This window comes from Lolium rigidum, chromosome 2 (genome assembly GCF_022539505.1).
Source record: "Lolium rigidum isolate FL_2022 chromosome 2, APGP_CSIRO_Lrig_0.1, whole genome shotgun sequence".
NCBI lineage: Eukaryota > Viridiplantae > Streptophyta > Magnoliopsida > Poales > Poaceae > Lolium > Lolium rigidum.
In genome coordinates, this window is record NC_061509.1 from 89,370,867 (window position 1) to 89,397,067 (window position 26,201).

Genomic DNA, 26,201 nt, shown 5'->3' on the forward strand with positions numbered 1-26,201 from the left:
CCGTTTGGTCGTTTTCACTGGCCCAAGTCCTTGCAAAAGCGAGTACTACTTGATGGCCAAAACGGATCACGTCTCCACGTGATCTTGTTCCCTATAATAGAAATCCCTACAGTGACGCAAAGGCTGATGGGACCTTCCTATTCAATCTCTATTTTCTCTGTCATTACTTATATTCAGATCTAACCATGCTTATATATTACTTGCAAGATCGGATCAAGTTCTAGCCGCTCGGCGTAAACAAAGTTGCAGCGGAAGGATTCAACGCTCAAGTCACCAACACCATCTATGGTTATACAAAATTACCGGCGATTGACAAAAATATCAATGCGAAAGTTGTCGCTCCGATTTCATCCGATACAAATATTATCAGGTGCTATATTTCCAATTACGTAAAATTTATTTCGCCAAATATTTTTCGGCTTGCACTATTATTTGCGCGCAATTTTTGTGCAGTAATATGTCTGCAGATAGAAAATAATCTTCGACTGCTCTGCCCGGTCGACTGTGCCCCGCCATCGTGCACTGGTTGCACTTGGGGATTACCTGTCTTGGATCCGATGTTGCGGTCTAAATATATTCGGGTGCTCACCTGTCGCGGGTCCGCTACATCGACTGCGTCCTCTTCATCGACCACACCAACTAGGCGCTGCATGAACTATCTCGGATGGCGCAACTATCTCGACTACGCCCACCGCATGGACTATCTCGGGTCAATAGCTTCATCATCTATGACTACTCGATGGACTTATCTTCTTCGGCTCTGGATATATCTTCTCCCGATGCACTCTCGGGTTGGTGGATTCTATATCTGGAATATTCAATGGATATCATCTTATTTAATATCGACCCGATGCGATCCCATCGGGAGCGCTGGAATTACTCGGGGGCTCTTGGAATATGTTCGAGGTATTGCGGTTACTCCCATCGGGAGCGCTGGTTCGTTAGAATTCAAGAAGATATGAAGACTCAAGTTAACTCCCATCGGGAGCGCTGGTTCGTTGGAATTCAAGAAGATTTGAAGACTATTACTCCCATCGGGAGCGCCGGTTCGCTGGAACCCAAGAAGATATGAAGACTCAAGTTTTGAAGAATTGCAGTAATTCGAGACACCCGAACCACATCGTCAGGAACCTTGCTTGTGTATTTCAACGAACATCGGTGCGATGGAAAATACGCCCAGAGATTGCACTCTAAAAAAGCCTCTGAAACTACGAGTGCTATGATGCAAAATCAATGGGGACCTTGCTCTTTTCTTTTGCTGTAGATGCCTCAAAGAGTGCCGCAGTTAGCAAGGATCATGAGAAAGCCTCTGAAATTACGAGTGCTATGATGCAAAATCAACGGGGACCGTGCTCTTTTCCTTTGCTATAGATGCCTCAAAGAGTGCCGCAGATAGCAAGGACCATGAAACAACGGGAACCTTACACTTTTCTTTGCTATAGATGCCTCGAAGAGTGCCGCAGATAGCAAGGGTCATGAAACAACGGGAACCCTACTCTTTTCCTTTGCTATAGATGCCTCAAAAAGTGCCGCAGATAGCAAGGATCATGAAACAACGGGAACCTTACTCTTTTCCTTTGCTATAGATGCCTCAAAGAGTACCGCAGATAGCAAGGATCATGAAACAAATACAAAAACGACCCACGTTCGGTACTTTACTTATGAAAGTATCAAAGAGCAACGGAGTCATCGACAGAGCTAGTGCTACCGATCTATTCGGGCGCTGCTGTCAAGACATGCATCGGTTAAAAGCAAAGTTGCACATACAACGGGTTTAGCAAGACCCGCAACACGAGCTGATCACTCAAATAATTTGTTGCCGATAAACTTACAAACAATGGCATCAACGATGCTCAAGGTGCATTAAGAATTGCCCCTTGAAATAAACAACAATGTGTCAACGGCACCTGAAGAAAACTATAAACATCGGGTTGCTCGACCTGAGTCTACTCACGGTTGCAAGCATCAGAGCCCAGACTCGGGGGCTACTTCCATTGGGAGCGCTGGACGCGCACCCGATAAAATCATCGGTTCCTCTGGGCCATCATCCAAATCATCGGCTCCTCTGGGCCATCATCCGAATCATCGGCTCCTCTGGGCCATCATCCGAATCATCGGCTCCTCTGGGCCATCATCCAAATCATCGGCTCCTCTGGGCCATCATCCGAATCATCGGCTCCTCTGGGCCATCATCCAAATCATCGGCTCCTCTTGGCCAGCATCCAAATCATCGGCTCCTCTGGGCCATCATCCAAATCATCGGCTCCTCTGGGATATCATCCAAATCGTCAATTCCTCTGTCAGTGAAATCATCAGAGTTATCGGCATCATGTTCTCGGAACGCGAGGACATGTACAGTATTTGACTTAGCATTTTTTACACCCTATACATAACTATTTCATATTTATCTACAGGCTCGGGGGCTACTCCCATCGGGAGCGCTAGTCGCGCACCCGATAAAAAATATGGCAACTTCGCCAACAAAGAAGAAGACATCGACATCAACAATCAAGATCTTCTAGTAGTACAACTTGAGTCTATGCGTGGCTGCAAGCACCCGCCCATAGACTCGGGGGCTACTCCCATCGGGAGTGCTTCGCGCACCCGACCAAAAGCAACTTCGACTCTACATCAAGCACAAGATTCAACAGATAATCAAGTCATTCGGCGAAGACAACTTTAGTCCCTGCCCGAAGCTTCACTTCGGCCAGACACTCGGGGGCTACTAACGTGGGCATAACCCTTCGGGTACTCGACATTGCCATACCCGGTGCAAACTATGAAGGTGGACCAGCACGAGGACTCGACAAGCTGGACCTGCACGCGCCTCAACTTGGAATACAAGGAAAAAAGATTCCAATATGAATTCTACTAGGACTCTTGTAAACCCTAGCTTGGCTGATATATAAAGCCAGGCAAGGGCACCCCTTAGGGAAGCTTATTCAGAAACATAAAACATAGGGCGACACGCCTAGACATCACAACCCACAGATTAGAACTAGACTGGATTCAACAACTCCGCCTATGGCGGCCCCCTGTACCCATATATTCATATAGTGGATTGTTAGCAGGACGTAGCGATCCTCCACCGCGGGGACGTGAACCTGGGTACGTCGTGTACCGCCTCGCTCCCGGAACTTCCGTCGTCACCTTTCTCTAAAACCCAAGCCCCTCATGGTGGGCATTGCCGAGGAACCGCCTCGTCAGCTGGGAACACATCTCATGAATAACAACGATGTTGGAGATCAGCTGTACTTGTTGATCGGGTCACCATCTTCGACTGTATTGACTTTTCAAGGGTACAAGATAAATGGAAATACCTTCGACACGATAGCCGAAGATAAAAAGAGCACCAACCAAAATAGTGGTGTTCGCATTGATGCAACAAACAACAATGGGGAAAAGGACACATATTATGGTTACATAGAAGAGATATGAGAACTTGACTATGGGCCTTTTTTAAGATCCCTTTGTTTTAGTGCAAATGGGTCAAGCTTAATGGAGTAGGGGTAACGGTAGACCAGCTGTACGGAATGACAACATTGTATCTCAACAATCTTGGTTACAAAGACGAACCATTCGTCCTAGCCAATGATGTGGCTTAGGTTTTCTATGTGAAGGAGATGTCCTCCAAACCGAAGAAAATAAAACGTAAGAAAATGAGCTCATCATACGATGAGCCAAAGCATCTCATAGTTATTTCAGGGAAAAGAAACACTATGGGAGTCGAGGACAAGACAGACATGTCAGAAGAATATAATAAGATGGTGAAATTTCGCCCTTCACAGTGAACATTGACCCAACCATCGCGTTAAATGCTGAAGATACTCCATGGTTACGGTCAAAGCGATCATAAGCAAGGGACATACGCGAAGAAAGGTTCATGGCCTCCAAGGCATTTTATAAAATATGTCACCATATGTGTTATTAGATGGGGATGTTGGTGATGTGTAATAATGTATTAAATCTTTACACGGGGCTGAGCCTCGCTAAACTTGCACTGGATCTCTGATGAAATAGCATGTTGCGAACCCAAAAAAAAATTATTTACAAAAGTCTTGAGCATTATATCATGTACATGTAGTTCAAATCTAGCCGGCCTCCTCCGATTCAGCAAGAATTTGTATTTTTAATGAGGGGTGGACTGAAAGGTTCCAGATACACCGGTTGGGAAATTATCCACCTTAGGTGGTCTAGTATTTTTTGAAAAAATGTGTTGGTACCAATGTGAAACTTTAATTTGGTGGTTGCTTCACAAAACACCACGTTTTCGGCACCTACAAAATGGATAATAGCTTTTTCGTGCGATGAAAAGGAAAATTTCCTCCTGCAACATCGTAAGACATCCCAAGATGCATATGTGTGCACAATATGGGCACATTACTACAAACTATGCCGCCATTCTATCAATAACATTGGTCGTTTAACCTAAATGGCATGAAACCTCGAACGTGATAGCTCATTTTGTGAATGATTTTTTGTGATGTCTAAAATTCTCCAAGTTTAATATTTTTTCTTGCAACTATGACACATAATATGACACCACACAAAGGTTTCACAATGTTTGGATCATTTTTGAATTTGGTATGCTCGTTTCAAACTATATTCAAAACGGCGGGCATGAAGATCCTTTGGCCGGGGCTGAGTTTCGCTAAACTTGGACTGGATCTCTGATGAAATAGCATGTTGTGAACCCAAAAAAGATTTTTACAAAAAATCTTGAGTATTATATCATGTACATGTAGTTCAAATCTGGCCGGCCTTCTACCGATTTGGCAGGAATTTGTCTTTTTCATGAGGGGTGGATGGAAAGGTTCCAAATACGCCGGTTGGGAAATTATCCATCATAGGTGGTCTAGTATTTTTGAAAAATGTGTTGGTACCAATGTGAAACTTTAATTTGGTGGTTGCTTCACAAAACACCCAGTTTTCGCCACCTCGAAAATGGAAAATGGATTTTTCGTGCGATGAAAAGGAAAAACATCATCCTGCAACATCGTAAGACATCCCAAGATGCATATGTGTGCACAATTTGGGCACATTATCACAAACTATGCCGCCATTCTATCAATAACATTAGTCGTTTGACCTAAATTGCATGAAACCTCGAACGTGATAGCTCATTTGCTCCGGGGCCTTGCGGGGAAATTTTTCCGAGGCCGAACTTCCGAAGATGACCTAGGGCGTGCGCACCAACGACAGCTTCAGGAAGCTCCGCCATGGGATATTTCCCAATCATTTCCCCAATACTGTTAGAGGAGATGGAGGCTTCCAGGGCATTGCGGGTAAATTTTTCCGAGGCGGAACTTCCGAAGATGTCCGAGGGCGTGTGCACCAACGACATCTTCGAGAAGCTCGGCCACGGGAGATTTCCCAACCATTTCTCCAACACTGTTAGAGGATATGGAGGCTTCCAGGGCCTTGCGGGGAAATTTTCTGAGGCGGAACTTCTGAAGATGTCCTAGGGTGTGTGCACCGCAACGACATCTTCGAGAAGCTCCGCCACGGGACATTTCTCAACTCTTTCCCCAACAATGGGGAGGAAGCTCCCCACCTTCTTGTTGAGCTGCTTGCGATTATCGACACTCCTTTTATAGGCCCGGCGCCGCTTCATCCTTCGTCTTGTTCCTCCGACAAGGCGTCGTGCGCTACATGCATTATCTCGATGAGCAGTGCGTCCACCCACGTATCCTTATCCTGCTGACAACTTTAGTCTTGGTTGGTGGTGCAACCGGGACTAAAGATTGCCCACCTTTAGTCCTGGTTGCACCCACCAGCCGGGACTGATGGCAAAATGGTTAATAGTTTGAATAGTTAGAGTTGCTATTATACAAACCATAAAATGGTTTTAGATTAATTATAAATTTATTACTTGTTCTAGTTATAATTTATTAGTTGTTAGTTATAGATATAATTTTATAGTATAGTAATAATTTTATTTTTAGGTATTAGTTATAGTTACAATTTTGTTGGTTTTTAGGTATAGTTTTTATTATTTGTTATAGTTATAATTTATAGTATTTATTAGTTATAGTTATAATTATAATATGTTATTACTTATAATTTATAGTTATTTATTAGTTATAGTTATAATTTTATTAGTTATGTTGTTTTATTTAGTAGTTACAAACAGGGAAACATTGAAAGTTTAAAAAGGCGGGAAACAGTGAAAGTTTAAAAAAAAATGAAAAATTTACCTTTAGCATTGGTTCGTGCCAAGAACCGGTGCTAAAGGGTGCCCTTGGCGCCACCAAAATGTGGCAGCCAAAAACACCCTTTAGCACCGGTTCGTGCCACGAACCGGTGCTAAAGGTCACCGGTTGGTGGGTGGAACCGGTGCTAAAGGGTCTCTAACTCCTAGAATGCAATTGAAAAATTGATCGACCTCAGCCGGACTAAAAGTGAAGCAAGAGGGGGCAGTAATAGTCTGGCTGCTTAATCCTTTTGCGCTTCTGACCGCCATCCGTCTCCTCCTCCGATTGTCCGTCTTGGGTCAACGGGATCTGAAGCTCTTCCATGATGGCCATAACTTTCAGGTCGTGTCTTGCTTTCGGCCCATCTTTGGTCCGGTCCGGCATGTTGAGAAGAGTGCCAAGCAAGCTCTCGCACACGTTCTTTGTGATATGCATGACATCATGGTAGTGAGGTGTATCGAGAATTTTCCAGTACGGCAAGTCCCAAAACACGGACCTCCTTTTCCGTCGTTTCCTTTTTCTTCTTCTTCTCTCCGGGCTTTTGACGAATCTTTCCCGACGCAGGGCACTCCTTCCAACCTTTTAGTAATGTATCGATCTATTTGCCGCTCCTCTTACGTGGAGGTCCTCGGGGTTCATCTGTACCATCGAATAGATCTCCACGCTTTCTCCACGGGTCAATCTTGTGTAGCCACCTTCGATGGCCCATGTAAACGGTTTTCGAAGAGTCGGGATCCTTATCAAGCTGCAAAAACGCCGTCTCTTCCATGCACGTGACACATGCCTTGTGTCCATGGCACACCTGGCACGAAATATAACCGTATCCGAGGTAATCCTGCACCGTCGTGATCAACACGGGTCTCAAAGGGAAATATTCTTCCGCGACGGCGTCCCATATATCTACCCCTTCCTCCGCCCACAACGTTTCAAGCTCCTCCTTTAATAGTTCGAGATACATGTTGATATCGTTTCCTGGCTGTGTCGGCCCTTGAATTAGCATACTCATCTGTATGTACTTCCTCTTCATGCACAACCAGGGCGGGAGGTTGTAGATCCATACAAACACGGGCCATGTGCTATGTGTGCTGCTCTGGTTTCCGAACGGATTGAATCCGTCCATGCACGCACCCAACCTGATGTTTCTGGGATCTGCCACGAACCTTCCGAATTCATTGTCTAATGCTTTCCCCTGGCTTGCATCCGAAGGGTGTGTCAGCATTGGGTGTTCAATCCGCTCTACATCATTCAGCACAGCCTCCTTTCTTTCAGCGTGCCAGCGCGTGAGCTTTGCTTCCATGCGGTCCGCGTAGAACCGTTGCAGCCGGGGGGCGAGCGGGAAGTACCACACAACTTTCCGAGGAGCTTTCTTCTTCCCTTTCTTGTACCGTTCAGCATCACACACAGGACATTTGGTCTTATACACGTGCTCCTTGCGATACATGATACAGTCGTTGATGCAGGCGTGATAATTTCCGTGGGGTAAGTCGAGAGGGCACGTGATTCTCTTGGCCTCGGCTAGACTACCAGGACACGTGTTCCCGGCAGGAAGGAGATCTTTCACGTATTCCAGAATGTCGTCGACGCTTGTGTCCGTCCATCCGTGTTTCACCTTCATCTGCAGCACATGGAGCGCTACTCTCAAGCGGGACTCCTCCAACCCGCGACATGAGTCTTACAACGGAGTATTCGAGTCTATCTCCAGTTGCTCAAGCTTTGATTTCCGCTTGGCACCTTTCATCTTTTCGAGAAGCAGATCTTGAAGATGAGGGTCCCTTACGACTGAAGCTAGCGGCACCTCTTCGTCGTCGTCAAGGTTATTGTCCCGTCTTCAACATTTTGTTCATCATGATACTGATCTGCATCGTCCTGTGCGACAAACACTTCATCGTCATCAATATCATGATGCCCTCCTTCTTGTCGGCCATTACCACCTGCTGTCGTCACCCCATTGAGCTATGTGCCATCATCACCCATCAATTGAGTGTGTCCATGCATGAAACCATTAGTGAGAAGGTGCCCCTGCAATTTGCCTGAATAGGGGTCAAACCATTTCCCTAGTTTGCATCTTCGGCACGGACACAATACCTCCATGCGGTTATCTTCATACATGTCGATGATCGCGTGTTTCAAATATCTCATCACGACGCTTCACTCATCTTGATAACCATTATCGCATGCACGGTAAGATTATATAATTGATTAGAACCATGCATCCGTCGATAGTTTTCACGGAAAATTTCGGCATGACCTTCCTACACGGTAGGACATAGGAGCGCCAGAAATGTGCCGAAACGGAAACTTAACGAATCAACATTTCGGCGCAACGTTGGCAACTCATTTTCAACGCCAACACACACAAGCACAAACACAACATATATATATGCCACACACGAGCTTTGCTTTAAATGTCCAATATACGTCGATTTCATTCCTCAATTTGTTCATTAATCACCTATTTGTTTGATATATTCATCGACGAGATCGAGACGTCGTGCCGTGGCCATGGCGTATGGAAGTCGACTTTCTAGATCTAGATCTAGATTGAGCGGTCAATGCGGGATAGTAGATCTAGATCTACATAGTGATGTGGGAGATACATGTAGGAAGGGAAGATTTCCTCAAAAAATATTATTTTGTTTGATCAAATTGGCCAAATTTGGGGTAGAAATGGGCAAAAATTAGCTGGCTTGGGAGAAGGCTCGGGTTTGTGTCGAGGAGTGGAGTGTAGTGGGTGTGTGGTGTGCTGGTTGGTGAGAAATAAGTGACAGGTTACTGCCGGCGCACCAGGGTCAGGGTGCGCCGGCAATATATAGCCCATCCGGCTTTATTTCGTGCGGGCTAGGCCCAGGAAGTACTGCCGGCGCACCAGGCCAGGGTCGCGCCGGCAATAGAGAAATTCCACCGGCGCGCCCCTGAGCCGGTGCGCCGGCAGTACTTCCTGGGCCTAGCCCGGATGGGGGGAGCCACGGCCTCAACTTATCGCCGGCGCGTCAACCTGCCAGGTGCGCCGGCAGTGAGACATCATCGCCGGCGCGGCGACTTACTGGTGCGCTGGCACCACTTTCCACCGGCGCAGCAGAAATGAGGTGCGCCGGCAATGTATTCTCCACCTTTAGATGTTTTCCTAGTAGTGAAAGGTCCCAGCTTAAAATAGGCGCGCCCCTCCCTCTTCTCCGAGATCGCACATTGCGAAATCGCTAAGGACCTGCACGCGCGAGGAGACGAAACTACGCCAACAGGCTGCCTGATTTTTGCACTACCGCCATCCGCGCCGTCTCCACGCTCGCCGCGCGCGCGCCGCCGTCATCCGCGAAAACTCCTCCTCCGGCCCGGCCAGCCGACAAAGGCGAGATTTTTTTCTCTTTAATTACTTTATTTGTTAGGTTTAATGAGTTATACATTTCTTAGGTAATTAATTAGTTTATTTGTTAGGTATAATTTAGTTAATATAGTGTAATTTTAGTTTATTTGTTATGTATATTTTTAGTTTATTTTATTTAGTTTAGTTTTTAGTTTATTTGTAGTTTATTTTTATAGTTTTTATATAGTTTATTTTAGTTAATTTATTTGTTAGTTTATATTAGTTAGTATATTTGTTAGTTTATTTTAGTTATGTATCTTTGGCTGACTACTGCTCGCGGCTCAGCACCCGGTCGACGTTGAGCAGAGTACTCTTGTAGCGATGTACCAGGGTTAAATAAAAATTGGACCCGAGCTATATGTGTAACTCCAATCTTTGATCATGTTTTGATCATTATCCTTAATTAATAGCTATATATGTGTAACTCCAATCTTTGATATTTTTTGAGTATTATCCTTAATTACTGCTTCGTCGTGTTTATAGCATTGTAGTAACTTGTAAGTCTTTGCAGAAACTATGGAATACAGCAGAGACCTAGAAAAGGAATACATCATCGAGGACATTATCCGTGATGATGAAGATGTCACCTTTCTTTATCTGAACCAATCCGGTGAGGGAGACAAGCAAAATCGTGGAGATGGCTCTGGTCAGGGAGATGAGCAAGACCAAAGAGATGGCTCCGGTGAGGGAGAAAGCGACGACTCCGACGAGGGAGAAGCTGATGACGAGGTGTATATATATTAATTAACTAAGCCTCCCGATTTATGCATATACATATATTAACGTTGTTTCTTATTTTAGACCACCCGATCGAGCAAATCTACTCCAAATAAACGAGGCGCAGCCAAAAGGTTGGAAGATCATAAAAGGTTCACCATCACGGAAATCGTTGAAGATGGCGAACCGATTGCTCCCGTGGCTCATGCAAGAAAGTTTGTAAGTCAATGCAGATTGTTAGGTACAACATCCCGATCACCATCAAGAATGGAAGAGAACAAAGACAGAAGGAGTTACTTATGTCGACACGAGATCCAAAAATCTGTTGTTTAGGAAGATCCTGGTAAATTTCACCCTACTGGAGCCAACTCAGGATGAACGTGAGAATGGCAGGCCAGACCCTGAGGATCCCGAGCTTAATATTGTACAACGAAGAGTTAAGAAGTGGCCTCTTTCAAAGATGGAAACACAGTTCAACAACTACAAGAAAAAATTGGACAACATGTTTGTCAAGCAAAAAAATGACTCGGGATTTCACTGGACCGTATGAGAAGATAAAAGTCCAGTTGGAAGAATTTGTGGTGTACAAGACATCGGAGAGACCAAAGAAAAGGTCAGAAACTAATAATAAAATGCTTCTAATAAGATATACTACCATATTTTGGGTCAAGAAGGCTACAAGGCTAGCTGGCCTAAGTGGAAGAAAATGGAGGACGAACTAATTCGTAAGGGGATCCAGCCAGATGTATTGAAATGGAACCAGCGCACAAGGGATTGGTTTTACGCGCATTAGGCCTGTTAGACTCACAAGGGAACTGTATATATATATACAGTAAGACATACGGAAAACCCACTTTCCATCTAAGCCTTTAGAAGTGTAGCAAAGGAGTTGAAGAGGGGAGGTTCCATCCCGACATAGAGAAGGACGAGCTCGCACGCGCCCTTGGAAATTCTGAACTCCCAGGACGAACATGAACCACACCAGGCTCCAAACCGTGGTATATTGGGTTTCCTGCAGAAATGAAGAAATATCCCGATAGAAGCCGTTAGAGGAAAAAGGAAGTGGTTCAAGAACGCATTTCTAAGTTAGAAGAGGAAATGAGGGAGCATCGGGAATTATTCTCCCAGTATAGCCATCACTTGACCAGCCCACCTCAAGCTAATCCAGAGATAGAAGCTGCATTCGATGCTACCGGCTAGGGATCTCAGCGAAAAACCAGTGTGGCTTCCATCGAGATGTCGGGTGATGATGCGGATCAGGATCCGACGATGGCTCCTCACTACCTTGTGGATCATATCATAGAGTCGACACCTTGTGAGCTACATGTCAAAGTGATGAACATAACGATCAAGGCGGCGGTCGGGTATGCCTTACCCATTGTACCTGATCAAAGATACCATTGCCGACCGGTTCCAAATGGCTACGTTGTTGCCGGGGTGGATCAAGTTATGGATGGGTATGCGCCGCTGAAGCTTGACGTCCCTGCCGGTGAAGGGGATTTGCTAGAGCTGGGAGAAGCAAAGAACACTACATTTCTATGGTGAAAGGAATGCATTGTGATTCCAAACTGGACGCCAGCAAGGTCTCCGTCGCCTATCCCGTACTCTCCACCGCGCCATCCTTCTCTACTAATGCAGCCATCTCCAGTGCGTCAGCCGTCTCCATCGCTTCTCCCGTCTCCAGCGCGCCAGCCTTCTCCGCAGCCGCATCCCAGTAAGTCTCAGAGCCAAAAGTGGAAGCATACCATCACCGCTCCGGCAATGAGTCGTAACTGATCACCCAAACATCGACAGGATCCCCTCCCATGAGTACCTAAGGTTCCTCCCAAGAGACCTTACAACTATACCAAAGAGGAAAATGCGAAGATCGAAAGGGCACAATACATGGAAAAGTTTGCCAAGAACAAGCCCGAGTCCGAGCCGCCTATACCTAAGGAAAAAATGATGAAAACGATAAAGAATGTTTATCAACCTGAGCCAAAGCTTTCATCAAACTATGACCGCTCTATTCGCAATTCAAATGAGGCACCAAAGTTGCGATCGAGAAGTAAGGCAAAAGGGAAATCAGTTCCCTAGCTCGGACACCAGAAAAACTCGTGCCCCCCTCTCCAAGTGTATCCCAATGTCCTGGACTGCCTTGATCCGGTGATGGTAGCACTATACAAAGATGAGGCAGATGCTCACGGTATGAGTATTCCTGAGTACTTAAGCCATCTCTATTTCCCCACGGGTGATGTCCAATTAGCATACAAATACCGGTAGGGGGAACCTCTTGTCAGATCACAGGAGGTGCAGTATCTATCAACGGAAATGCGAAAACTGCATAAGTGGTACTTGGTTGCATGTGAGGAAAGTCAGAACTGGATTATGCTGGCAATCAAAGATGAGCACTACCGGCGTGGAAATGACGTGATAAACATCGAATTTTTTGAATTATTTCAGTTATTCAATCAAGACGCCCTCGACAAATCTTCGATCAGTGCCTATTGTCTGTAAGTATTATTTATGTAATTAAGTCTCTACCGCGGTTCGTCCATTGCATGCATAATTATACTCACTGTATTATGCAGAATGAAGATCCGAGAATGTCGAAAAGGACAAATCTATGACATTGGGTTCATTGACCCATATACCGTGCATGAGCATAGTGTTCAGCACTATGCCAAGGACACGGAGGATAACTTGGTATCGGCGTTAAGGAAACATGCACACAAAAGGGAAATACTATTTACTTACAACTTCTCGTGAGTGTTACTGTCTTGAACACATTAAATCTATTTCGCTTACTCCATGTTAAGTGTAATTGATGAGTTAGGCATGTGCACAGGTTTCACTTTATCCTGCTAAACATTGAACCTGAAGCCGGAGTAGAAGTCATGGACTCGAAAAGTAAACCCCTTGCGGCGTGGGGGGACATGGCTGATATCCTCCAGCAACTTTCATTTTTTTCCTGATATCAAGTAATTCAGAACTCTTTTATTCATTTTATTTGCCGGACAGGGCTTGGAAACGGTTCACCAAGAAGGCTCTGGGTGTCGAAAAGCGAGCTTGAAGTTAAACCTATACCTGTAAGTACTACTAGCTAGTCTCGTGCATCTCTTTGATTCTAGTATCAATACCATTACCATCCTTGATTATTATTTTGATTGAACTTTGTTCTAAAGTGCTTCAGGAACAAGAGAGTATTTTATGTGGATTCTACGTTTGCGTGTTCGTTCGCCAGACGACCCACCAGACGAGGAGAATTTTAGAATAACTTGAAGTACGTAAATAACATTCATAATTTAATTTTATCACCATCGATCAATTGTGTTGTGTTTCATTCATATATATATTGACTACCTTCTTTAAATTATTAGATCGAACGGTTGTGGGACTGTCTTCTAGCAACCGAGCGTGTACGAGAATTTTTAAGAAGAATTGGCGGGATTCTTAATTGAGCAAGTCATAGATCCAAACGGAGAATACCATCAGTGCCCAATCGATTTTGGAAAACTATGATCCATAGAAATTCTATTTTACACATATATGCATGAACGTGTGTACCGTACCATTATGTAATATGTTCGGCCAAGCACGATGAAAGAGGTCACTTCGATATATATATTCATAACGATGTTTTTTGTGTAATATAATGGTTTCCTATATGTGTGCATTAACGTGTTTCAAATGGGGCGTGGCAGCAGACTCTGCCGTGGCAACGTTTTGGTGAAATTTTTGGTGAACTTCCCTGCGGCAGCGTTTTGATGATATTCCCTGGCAGGGAAGCGCACCAAAACGCTGCCGCGAAAGAAACATTTAGATCTGGTTCGTGTTACGAACCGGTGCTAAAGGTCCTCCGCCCGGGCGCTCGGCAGCCAGCCATGTGGTGCCCCTTCAGCACCGGTTATGTGGACGTATGTGGTAGTAGAAATTAGTTGGGCAGCTTATTGATCTTTTATCATTGAATTAAAACGAGCATAAGAAACAGTCAAGTTATACAGCAAAGGGCAATAAAACTTGAACAAAAGTACTTTAGATCTTTAGCACTATCCTCTAGAATTATCTATTTAGTTCCACCTATGGGGAAATATACACAGTATAATACATGAGGGTTTTCATGAAATTGTGGAATAATATGATACTTTTGCCTTTTGTTTTGATGTACGGTGAAATAATCTTAAAAAAAATTCACATCCCAAATTAAATAAAAATATTTTAGGAACTAAATATAGTTGTATTTTAGCATTCAAATGTGTGGTAGTTAGAAACACCGGAATGCTGCATACATAGGGTTCACATTGCTAATTAGTATTCAATGTAAGCATCTCAAATTTTATCATTAAAATTAACACAAATTTAATGCTTTCAAAATAAGAACATATGTTTAACGAAGTAAAATATTCAGTATAAATAGCCGGGAACATTTTGAACGGGTCTTGCTGCTAGAGCTGGCATTTTATGTCAAACCTCTTGAGGTGGTGGATATCAGATAACTCATGTTGTTTACGTACTCGTGCGAACGAGAGGCAAAGTTTTGGTAGATAAGATAACTGACTTATGTTAGTTGTACCAAACTTCAGATGTGGTGGCTATGAGAAATAGACATGATGTCCAGATTGTGTCCACATGACATGACAAATTGATATTGTAAGAATAGATCCAGTATATTTTGTAAATTCATGAAACTATACACAATAAGAAAAAAGACACGACTATGCAGATGGCTAGAGATTGTAATAGAGTCTATTTTTTTTGCTTTGATAGATATATATTTGACTAGAAACAGAGTGAGATGTCATCGATAACACCACACAGCCGTTCCCTTTGATGTATCGCTAGAGTGAACAAAACTGCTTCACATATATTGAATGCATATTATTGGCGTATTTTTTAATCTTAAAATTTGGATTTTTATATATAACTCTACTAACAACATGCCTAGAGGGTAGCGCCCCAGCGTTCGATACTGCCCTCTCGAACTTATAAATGTTCACCCCTATTCTACCAAGTTCTAAAAACAAGCTGACCTCTCCCCAACTTCGTCCATAAGTCACTCGGTTTATTACTTGGAGCTTCTGAACTAGTTTTCTCATGACTAATTTAGAAGCCCGAGCAATAAGCCCACTGGATGGCTTATGGGAGAAGCCGGGGAGGGGTAGCTTATTTTTTAAGCTAGCAAAAAAAAACTAGTGCCTAGTATGGAACCTAGAGGCTAAACGGCATAGCGCGTCGGAGCTCGGCTACATGGGGTAGCACCTCATTGCATGATGCTACCGCATTAGTCGTTAGGCCGCATGTGCTACACTGACAAGAGGGTGGTGCCATTTGTAAGGATGCTACACAAAAGAGGTTAACACCCTAAGATTCAATTTTGTGAAATAACTTCAAGGAAAGTTTAGTTTGTGCAATAATTTGCCCAAAGGGACAGCTAAGAATGTGTTCGGTTCCAGAACGCGAAAGAATGGAATGGAATGGTTCGTCCCGAGGTCACGGGACGGTTCCGACCCTGTGTTCGGTTCGGAAAGGAACGAGGAACGGAATGGTTCCATATTGTGTTCGGTTGGAGGAACTGGGACGGGGAATAGCCATAATCATGGCCTAAACATGATTTTTTGTCCAAATCAAAATTAACACAGCCCTAAACATAATTTTTTTGTGCAAACCAAAATTATCAAATAGCAAAGCCCCAGCCGCTCGCGTGCCTCGCCGCCGTTCGCTTGTGCCGCTCCGCCGGATGAGCTGGCTGCCGCCGGCGTGCCTCGCCGCAGCGCGTGCTGGCCGCCGAGCCTCATCGCTGCCGCGTGCGTGCCTTGCCGGCGCCGGGGGTTCCTCGCCGCCGCGCGCATGATTGCTGCCGCCGTGTGTGCGCTGGCCGCCACCGGGCGTGCCTCGCCGCCACGCGCATGTGCCTTGCCGCCGCCGGGTGAGCTGGCCGCCGACGGGCTTGCCTCGCCGCAGCGCGTGCTGGCCGCCGAGCCTCATCGCTGTCGCGCGCGTGCCTGGCTGCCGTCGGGCGTTCCTCGCCGCCGCGCGCATGTTGGCCGCCGCCGCACGTGCGCTGGCCGCCGTCGGGCTTGCCTCGCCGCCGCGCACGTGAGCTGGCCGCCGCGTGCTGAGAGAGTTCTTTTTTTTATTTGTTAGGTGATGAATTGATGATTAACGCCTCGTTCCTCCAGATTCTGCCGAATCGGTGGGATGGGTTCGTTCCGCATCTTTGCGGTATATTCCATTCCGAGGAACAACTTGGTTCCATTCCTTCTACCCAACCGAACACAAGAATGGGTGCTAGGTGCGGAACCGTTCCGTTCCATTCCACCTGATTCTGAAACCGAACACACCCTTACTGATTTTGCTGCTATTCAAATCAACCGGGACTAGTGATCAATGAGCTTCCACCATGGGCCCGGTTCGAGCATGCTACTTTTCGCTGGTAGGAAAGGAAGAGAAAGATCGCGAGAAAGGTAACAACCTAGTGGTAGAAAACAGAACCCTATTGGTTTTAGATAGTAGAGATTAACTCAATGGATTACGACTAGGATGTATGCAACATACATTATGAAACATATGTAGTACAAATTAAGTACTACTCCGTATCAAACATATTGATTCCATGAGAGAATTTGAGATTAGTCTGCATGTCGTGAATGTCTCTTCATGTCGCCATGGAGTAGAAAACTAACTAACTCATGCAATGATGCAAACGATGAGTGGCTTGGTGTGATCACGTATCATCAAACTAGGATGTGTATATGAAACTATTCACTTGAACACAAGGACCCAATGGGAATACACTGGCTAGTCCATGGCAGCAACTAAAATCGCAAAACTAAAAAAGTCCTGAGGGTCGAGGCAGTGATTTGTGTGTCTACTCGAAGGCCCATGGGTTCTCGGAGCGGACCTCGGCCTCCTCCTCCGGGGTGTAGTCGTTGGCGATCTTGAAGTGCGCGCGCATCTCCTCCACGGTCTTGCCCCTCATCTGGTCGGCCACCGTCTTGCAGGCCAGGTCCAGGAGCCGCGGCACTTCAAGGTAGTTGGCGGCGAGGATGAGGTCGATGAGCGTGTCTAAGTCGATGCCGCCGATGAAGTCCGTGTCGAAGCGCTCCAGGTCGGAGTCGCCCGAGAAGAAGGGCTCCGCGACGTAGGTGGCCGCGTCGGCGTCGGCGTAGTGGTGGTCGCAGTAGTCGATGACGCGGGAGAGGATGCGGCCGGTGACCTGGGGCAGCGGGATCGCGCCGCCGGCGCAGTCATCCTCCAGTATGTTCCGGACCAGCACCGACGCCGCCGCGAACGTGTCCGCCTTGACCACGAACTCCTCGCCGTCGGAGCTGCGGAGCGTCACAGTCTTGGCGGCGCTGCTGCTGCTAGTCGTCATCGATCCGATCGATCTCCTGCGCGCGTGTCGATCTGTGTCGCGTGCGTGTGCTCTTTCGATCGATGGATCGGTGCGTGGCGGAACAGAGAGGCGGCGGAATATATAGCTCAGAGAGATGAGCTGGCAGGGAAGTCGGCGGAGTCGAAAAAGGACTCCGAACTTGTCACAAGTTGAATTTTGTATCGGGGAGAGAGAGCCCACCGGACCGCCAACCGAGCGTAATTTGGGCCGGGCCTTATGTGTATTATACTTCCTTTTAACTCTTATTTCTTTGCCAGGAAGTCGTAAGAAAACTTGCTTTGCTCTGGAAAAGAACATATTCTTTTTATTTGTGAGATTTGGAAAAACATAGGTACCTGGGAGAAAATAGAAGAAGTGATGCATACTGATCCATCAGGTTATGTGATCTTGGAAGAGCTCATTGCAAGGGGTGGGAATCTATCTAGCACAGTTCAACAACAATTAATAGTTACTGATGGTTGGTACATCTGGTGTCAATGAAGACAGGTTGTTCATGGTGAAGAAATTCAGTCGGCTTTTAGATCAGCTATGTTGATCATTACTCTAATTAAAAATTATAAGACATCGGTGAAACGGCCAAGTCCTAAACCTAGAGAGGGATGGAAGACGCCCCCTGAATGAAAGTTGATGATTAATGTAGACGCAGCGTTTGATATTGACTCTGAAACAGGAGGAGCTGGTACCGTTCATAGAGATTTAAGCAGAGCATGCTTGGCTGCTACAAATCGATATTTACCTCATGTGGTGAATGCAGGAATGGTTAAAGCATGCGCTCTGCGAGAAGGATTGTTGGTTGCTCAACAGTTTGGGTGTTCCTCGTTCATCCTTCAAACAGACCGTATGCAAGTATTCGATACTATGCAAGATGGAGGTTTCTCTGCAACAGTTGTTGCAGCAATTGTTTACGATTATCAAAGCATTCGTGGCGACCTTGATAATGTATAGATCGAGTTTGTAATAGTGAAGCCAACTGCGTAGCACACGGGCTAGCTAGGTAGCGAAGCTTTTATTTCTGGTAATGCAAGTGTATGGGATGATGATGACCCCCCTATATTTATTCTAAATGTCCTAGTGAATGATGTAATTGTGTTTCGTGATCAATAAAGCTAGCCACATGTTTTTCCTCAAAAACAAAAGTAGAACTGCGAGGAACTTAGGAATTTTTGGACTTTTATTTTTTATTATTAGTACTATGCACAAGATATTTTGGAGATATATTGTCGAATTAAAGCATGTTCAATTTACTTTATTGCCAACCAAACAGTATGGTCCGATTGAAATAGTGTGGCAGAGGACCCTTCCTTCCACAAAATTATGCTCGCGACCGCCCCTGCATCGCAAACCTAGGCGACATGGGGGTAGGGGTGCGAGTGCGCCACCGGTCATAGGCCTCCTCCTTCCCTCCTCTCCACCGTCCCTAGAGAAATCGCTAGCCTAAGCCCGGGTGGCGATGGTGGCGATGACGCTCTCTCCATGCGAGCAACATGGCGTCCGGCTATAGCGGTGACGTCATGTGGCTTGGTGGAGATTTAGTGGCGAGGAGCTATGGGATCCCGTCGTTGACGGAGGTGGCATGGCATCCTCGCAATGGAGGTGCTCCTGCTGTTGAGCTCTAGTCCCATTCACGGACCAGGTGGGCTTGGGCAGGCATGAGGTTCTTGCCCCGGAGGCAGGCAAGCACAGTTGTGGCAACTAGCTAGATCCCCACCTTTGATCCCCTATTCGGTTGTGGTCAAGGTGGGACGGTGGTCAGCGCCTCTTGCTCACGCTAGCTAGATCTAGCTTGCCTCTCATCGGAGGCCAAAAGGCGGCTCCTCGTTCCGTGTGTCTGATGGACCTTGGGGTCGACGAGGCTGTGGTGAAATTCCTATGTTTTTTCCCTTGCTGCTCTCGACTAACTACAGTAACTTGATGCTATCTCGAGAGAGTTCTTGAGTTTTCGTGTGCTTTCGTGCTGACTGCCCTTGTGGCGATTTTCCCTGAGTGGGACTTCTTCTCTTCTGATTTATGTGCCGGCAACTCGTCCCTCCATCGCCGGCGGCCATGGTGGCCGACTGGCCGACAAGGGTGGGATGGGATGTCTGGCTTCTCCTTTTTCTTCTAATTGAATGGAGCTAAGTTCCAGATCGAGGCGGCCAGATCTGGGGCTATGTAAGGCGCCTTTTTTTCTTCATTTGGCTTCAGAGGGTGAAATTCCTATGTGAGTTTATAACGACAATGCCTATTGAGTTGTCGCCTCTTTGGAGGCGGCGTCATGGCACTGCTCGTGCTTCCCCGCCATGAGCACTTGGGAAACAATAGATCCGATCATCAGACCGGGCGGCAGCGGCTCGACTGCCTCGTTCTATCCTTCGAGGTGTCCTCTAGGTTGTTCATGAAGTCCTTGGTGCGCCAGTTGGAGTTGGTGTTGACCGCTGAGAGCGTGAGCTTCCGTGGTGCTATGTACATTGTTGTGGTCACTTCATGATTGACGCCTCCTCCAGTCAGGTCACGCTCTTCACTCACCAACTCTTAGATGCTTATGGGCTGACGATGCATTGATTCATGCCATCTTAGAGTCGCATCCAGTCTCTTGAAGTTCCCTTCTTGGGTCATGACGCGGCCAAGAAACTCAGTGTATCGCCTCCTCGATATTCATGCCAGGAGACAGTGCAAGGCAAGTTGTGCTGTATCGGGTAGCCTTGCATAGCGTTGTACGTACCGTCTTGGCTTCTTGTATGAAACGTGATACACCTTCCGTAGTGTACTTTAGAACAAGAAAAATGTCCTGGCATGTCTAGGGGGAATCAACGGCAAGGGTCAGCCATGTCGGTATAGTAAACCGATCAAAACACGTCCTACGAATAGAAATACAGGGAGTACAAGCCATGCAGAACATACATTTCCTTCTTCAGAGCAACAAATTCCATTAGATCTAGTCTCCTAAGTTTCATAAAAAACATCAAACGAAATTTCATGAACACAAGGCAAATCAAGCGCTAATTTTATTTTCATGGTTGCAGACAATACAAGCTCAGAATCTATGTGATTAGCTTTTTAATTACTCACTATTCCTGCTCATGAGTATTGTAACGGGACACTCAGTACTTTTTAATTACTCAATATTCCTGCTCACAAGTATTGAAAACGAGACACTCAGTACTTTGGCAGTACAAATGCACAACTCTTCAGTACTCACCTTCCTGTGAAGGAAGTGGATGTGATGGAGCAGAAACTTGGCTGTCCTCCCGTGAAGAGCAGACCAACCTGCGCGAGCTCGATCTCCTGCTGCGTGCCGGACAGAGGCCAAACAAACGCAGGCCTCTCAAGTGGGGGAATCGGGGCTGGTGCTCCGCCGATTAGCACCTGCACTGCCTTCTTCATGGATGGTCTATGCCTTGGGTTTGGATGGCAGCAAGCCAAGGCCAGCCTCACCGCAGCATCCACCTGTTCATCATCGTACACTCCACCAAGCTCTGCATCAGTCGTCTCCACGACTTTCCCAAGGCTGTAATGCCTCCAGAACCAATCCACGATGTACATTTCCTGTCTGTCATACAGCATAGACCTGCTTGGGCTCTTCCCGCTGATAACCTCCATGACAAACACACCGAAGGCGTAGACGTCGGTGTCGAGGCTGGCACGGCCGGTGAAGAAGCTCTCGTGCGCCATGTACCCACGAGTGCCGGCGACTGCCTGGGTGGAGTGGTGTGTCACTCCTTCAAGCTGGATGGCACGGGCGAGGCCGAAGTCGCCCAGCCGCGCATTGTACTCCGCGTCGAGCATCACGTTCCCAGCCTTCACGTCCCTGTGAAGGATCCTCCTGCTACTCCCATGGTGCAGGTAGTCGAGCGCATATGCCACGCCGCAGATTATCCTGAATCGGCGGTCCCATGTGAGCTCAGGGGTTCCCGGCGACAATGCGGTCGCTCTGCAATTGGCAAACAAGAGCTTGTCAAGGCTGCCCAGGGGAAAGTAGTCGTAGACTAGGAGTAGCTCGCCCCCCTCGTGACACCAGCCCATCAGCTTGACGAGGTTGCGGTGGGAGAGCTTGCTTATTGTGTTCACCTCCGCGACAAACTCTTTCTCTCCTCGTCGTGACTTGTCATTGGCTGAGACCCGCTTCACGGCCACCTCCCTGCTGATCCTATTCAGATAACCATGATAAACGGTGCCGCCGCCCCCTCTACCAAGCTTACGACGAGGACTGAAGTTAGCCGTTGCGTGCTTCAGCTCCTTGAGCTTAAATCTGACCGGACCATGTGCGTCGATCCTTTTCTCGAGGGCCTGGTAGGCTAGCCTTCTCTGCCGCGTCACCCTTCTCCACACAAACAACACCAGAGTCGAACATGCAGCAAACGAAATCAAGGTAACCAGACATAGGAACACCCTCCTGGTCTCATGTCTTGTATCAACTACGACCTCCTCTACTGTGGTAAAGTTCCACGACTTTATCTGGCTCAGTTGGGTGTAATCACCAGTGGAACCTGCGAATCCCAGATGTATTTCATCTAGTAGGTGTTGGGATAGATTAACTGGCCAGCTTTCTCGCAAATTGTGTCCCCCATGGCCGATTACAGATAATATAAAAGCAGGTGTTGTGCTATTGTAGGTGATACTGACCAAGACATCAAAACCGCTTGACAGGATGATGGAAAGATTGCTGAGAGGGTACTGCTTAGCTGATTTGATACTGTTCAAGTCGAGCCCGACATGGTTGCCGTCAAGGTCGTCCTCGTAGCTCTTCCTTGTGTCGAATTCCAAAGCAACTATTTGATTCATCGGGGCGCCATCGGTCTTGCTGTTGCAAATGCCGAGCCACTGGCCGCTGCTATTCCTGGGCAACGATGGATTATTTGTCAATATGAAAGCCATACCTTCTCCAGTCTCATCCTGTGGAAGGATGTTCAGTGTGAACTGTGTCCTAAAAGATGTGGACACCCCCTGCTTCCTGTTCCATAGCTTGAGTGTTTCCTTTGTGTATACTACCCTTCCCGATCGCTGGTTCAAGTCTCCGATGTTTGGCACGACGACTTGCAGGGAACCATTTGCAATTGCTGAGCCTGGGCTAAAGCTGAAATCATCCTTGTTGGTCATGTCGAAGCTGGGGTAATTGAACAGCAAGCAACTGCAGGTTCTACCTCCGAGGACAAGAGCTACAGAAGCTATGAACGAAAAACTCAAGATCATGCTATTGGGCCTTGTCATGGCTAAATGGAACCTCGATTCCTCAATCTCCCCAAGAAAATACATAAACACAAGATGTGAATTCCTGCCGTCCACGTATTTCAGGATAACACCTTTCAGTACCGAAGGGAGGAAGACTTGGAAGAGTCATGGTCAATGGAAAAAATCTCCATGTGCAGGACACCTGTCAGTTCATCTTGTACTCACTGCTAGCCACATACTTGTGTATTGGTACGTGTAAAAAAATCTAGAGATGTTGATTACGGAAACCCAGTTCTAGATTGACCTTTGGGAGTGCCAAGTGCACTATTTGAGTGCCTCAATGTCTGATCTTTCTTTCTAGCTATTGTGCCCCTTCTAATTCCTCCTTTTTATCGTGTCATATTTTCAACCTAAATTTTAAGGGCAAACCCTAAGGCGGAGATGCATTTCGTCCCGTGCGTCCGGTTTTTGTCCACGCGGATAGAGGCACGGCCTATAACGGCAACCCACTTCAAGATTCGCTTGCTTATTGGTCCGTTTCGACCCATTTCCGCGCCAAATTTGGGTTGAATTTGGGTCCAAACGGATAGGCCTCCAAAAGCTCGCCTATTCTCCCTTGGCCCGTAAGTCGACAACCCTCTTCGAAACTCACATTTTATTCATACGAAATTTAGTACAAGGATTTGAACTACAACTAAAGAAGACTTAAATTGAAACTGATCTACCCATAGGCGTTCTTGTCGGAGTCAAAGGTTGATGATGTCGGCCACCATATCTTTGTACATTACATCCGATCATACATAACAATTAGAAAAAGAGGAACTTCACAATTCAGAGCGTGTTTAGATCCTCGCAATGTCATTTCTTGCATCCACGGATGCAAAAAAATAGGTTGTTTGGTTCCCAACCATTTTCCACGCTCTTACTTAGCACGAAGTTTAAAGCACCCTCGAGCATGTCCCCGGAGGAACGCTCGATTGACGCTGGTGGGCGCAAAAAGAGGGGAAGCCTTCGCAGGAAAAATGATGGAGTTGGCGGGAGCCAGAAAATCAGCTCCACATGTACGCGCGAAAAGTAGCATCACCGTCCTCTTAGTCGGTTACCATCACTACACAACAAATTCCATCCCCACTTTTCCTCTCGGGCAGGTGACATAGGCATCTTGAATGGGCTTGCCGAATAAGGTGCCCGAGGTTATCTGGAGGCTCACGACTCGAAGCTTTCAAGGCCCAGAAGCCCGGCGAACATAGATAAGGAATATAAAGTTATATTAGGAATCACGAATCATGTAATCATACGGGAAAGACTCGGATGGCTTCCCAAAGCTTGTAACTTGTAAGGCACTAAACTCCTCGGCTTTTCCTCCTATATAAAGGGGAGCCGAGGGGAGGAGAAAGGATCGAATCTATTGTCAACATAAACCCTAGTTTCTTAGTCGAGCACCTTTTCGGCTGAACCTTCGAGATCTACTTGCCCTCTACTTTCTATGAAACCCTAGTCTACAATCTGTAGGCATTGACAAGTTGATATCTTGTAAATTGGCGAGCTACTCCTAGTCTACGCTATCTCCCGGAGGTGGTTTAGATGCCAATATGAAGGGATGTGTCGCCATGTATCCTGCTTCCGGCGTTTTTGGGATGATGTGCCCTCTCGTGTCTATCGACATAAAGGACACGTAGAGGTTTTGGATAAGGTTTTCCCGTTCGTGCTCGAGCACGTTTGCCAATCGCGATCTGTTTCTTGCACGGGCGTCTCTGTGACTATCTCCCGGGGTTCTTGATTGTCGACTCAGGTTGGCCCTGCGTGCACTTGACGCAGAAGTTGCAGCTCTTCTTTCGTCGAGTAACTTTCTTTGTTTTTCTAGCTCTCGTCCAGAGCGAGTTTATATTGATATGCTTGCAACGCTTCCGGTGTAGCCGTGGTAGTCATCGGCCCTGTACCGTTCATGGCTCTTTGAGCTCTATCCCAAGCTTCTTGCGGCAGCTGTATTTTCTCTCGCGGCGTGGACCCGATGTATTTGTTTCCTGTTCCACGCGTGAGATCTGCAAGATCGATGTATGGATTGCCCAAATCATCGAAAGCCTCTGACGCTTCATCCTCTTGGCGCCTTGTTTCCCCGATTGCGCAGACTTGATGATATATTGTAGTTTTGTTTTCATTATCTTTAGGGTCGGTGACACCGTCGTATAGATCGGTGAAGACCTCCCTAATAGAAGTAGATATGTCGATGAAGTCAAAGTTGTCGATGTTTTCTGAGTCGCTACCCAGATCGGAATCCGTGAACGACCCGAAAGTCATGTCGTCGAACAGATCGGCGAGTCCCCCGCCGACGGCGGGCTTGGTGAATCTTGGTGGCGAAACCTCCTCGTCGCCTGACTCGATTGATGATGTTGATGATCCCGAGAAATCGAAATCGGCCGCTAACGGTCCCGAAAAAATCGGTGCCGCGAGACGATGCGATCCTTCTTTCCCGATGAGGAAGCGGAAACTCCCGAACGTCATCTCCGTCGACTCCTCCAGATCTGCATATGCATGCAAACGGGCGGGAGGGTGAGGAAAAAAATCGTCGAGATTAGGTTGGATCCGTTTACCTCCGTCCATCGCATTGCTTTCCGTTAATGATGTTGACGATGCCATCGAGATCACCTTCTTGCAGCCTCCAATTTCCACAGACGGCGCCAATTGACAAGGTATCAGCTTGTTAATGCCTACATATTGTAGACTTAGGGTTTCGTAGAAAGTAGAGGGCAAGTAGATCTCGAAGGTTCAGCCGAAAAGGTGCTCGACTAAGAAACTAGGGTTTACGTTGGCAATAGATTCGATCCTTTCTCCTCCCCTCGGCTCCCCTTTATATAGGAGGAAAAGCCGAGGAATTTCGTGTCGTACAAGTTACAAGCTCTGGGAAGCCATCCGAGTCTTTCCAGTATGATTACATGATTCATGATTCCTAATATAACTCTATATTCCTTATCGATGTTCGCCGGGCTTCTGGGTCTTGAAAGCTTCGAGTCGTGGGCCTCCAGATAACCTTGGGTACATTACTCGGCAGGCCCATTCGGGATGCCTATGTCAGCCGGAGCCGGAGATCTGCTAAGCCAAGGAAGGTGGTGTCTTGGATCTAAATCGTCGTTGTCACCATCACTTTTCACGGTTCGGCTACAGTTGGTCTCGCAAATCTATGTCACCGGCGAGCCCTCTTCGTCTCCAGCATCCCCTTTTCTTCGTCGTCTTCGGCTCTGGCAGCATGATGCCGCCTTCAACCAAGGGTGTAAGCACCAATAACCAACTCCCGCTCCCATACCTTTAGTTCTATAACTCCTTTGTTTCAACTTGTGGTTGATTAAGTTGTTACTTACGCGAAATCGAAATATTTATGGCAAGCATTTGAAGCTTTTCGTTCACACGG

The 26,201-nt window shown here is 46.6% G+C and overlaps 2 protein-coding genes across 2 annotated transcripts; both read right to left on the reverse strand.

Annotated features, from left to right (window-relative positions):
• Positions 1–17,119: 17,119 nt before the first annotated feature.
• Positions 17,120–17,626, reverse strand: LOC124689951 (SKP1-like protein 4). The gene has a single exon (XM_047223401.1). The coding sequence runs from the start codon at positions 17,624–17,626 to the stop codon at positions 17,120–17,122; it is 507 nt and encodes a 168-aa protein (XP_047079357.1).
• A 2,977-nt stretch (positions 17,627–20,603) lies between these two features.
• LOC124686881 (probable L-type lectin-domain containing receptor kinase S.5) lies at positions 20,604–22,940 on the reverse strand. The gene has a single exon (XM_047220770.1). It carries the CDS (start codon positions 22,877–22,879, stop codon positions 20,822–20,824), a length of 2,058 nt encoding a protein of 685 aa, XP_047076726.1. The 5' UTR covers positions 22,880–22,940; the 3' UTR covers positions 20,604–20,821.
• Between the last annotated feature and the right edge of the window lie 3,261 nt (positions 22,941–26,201).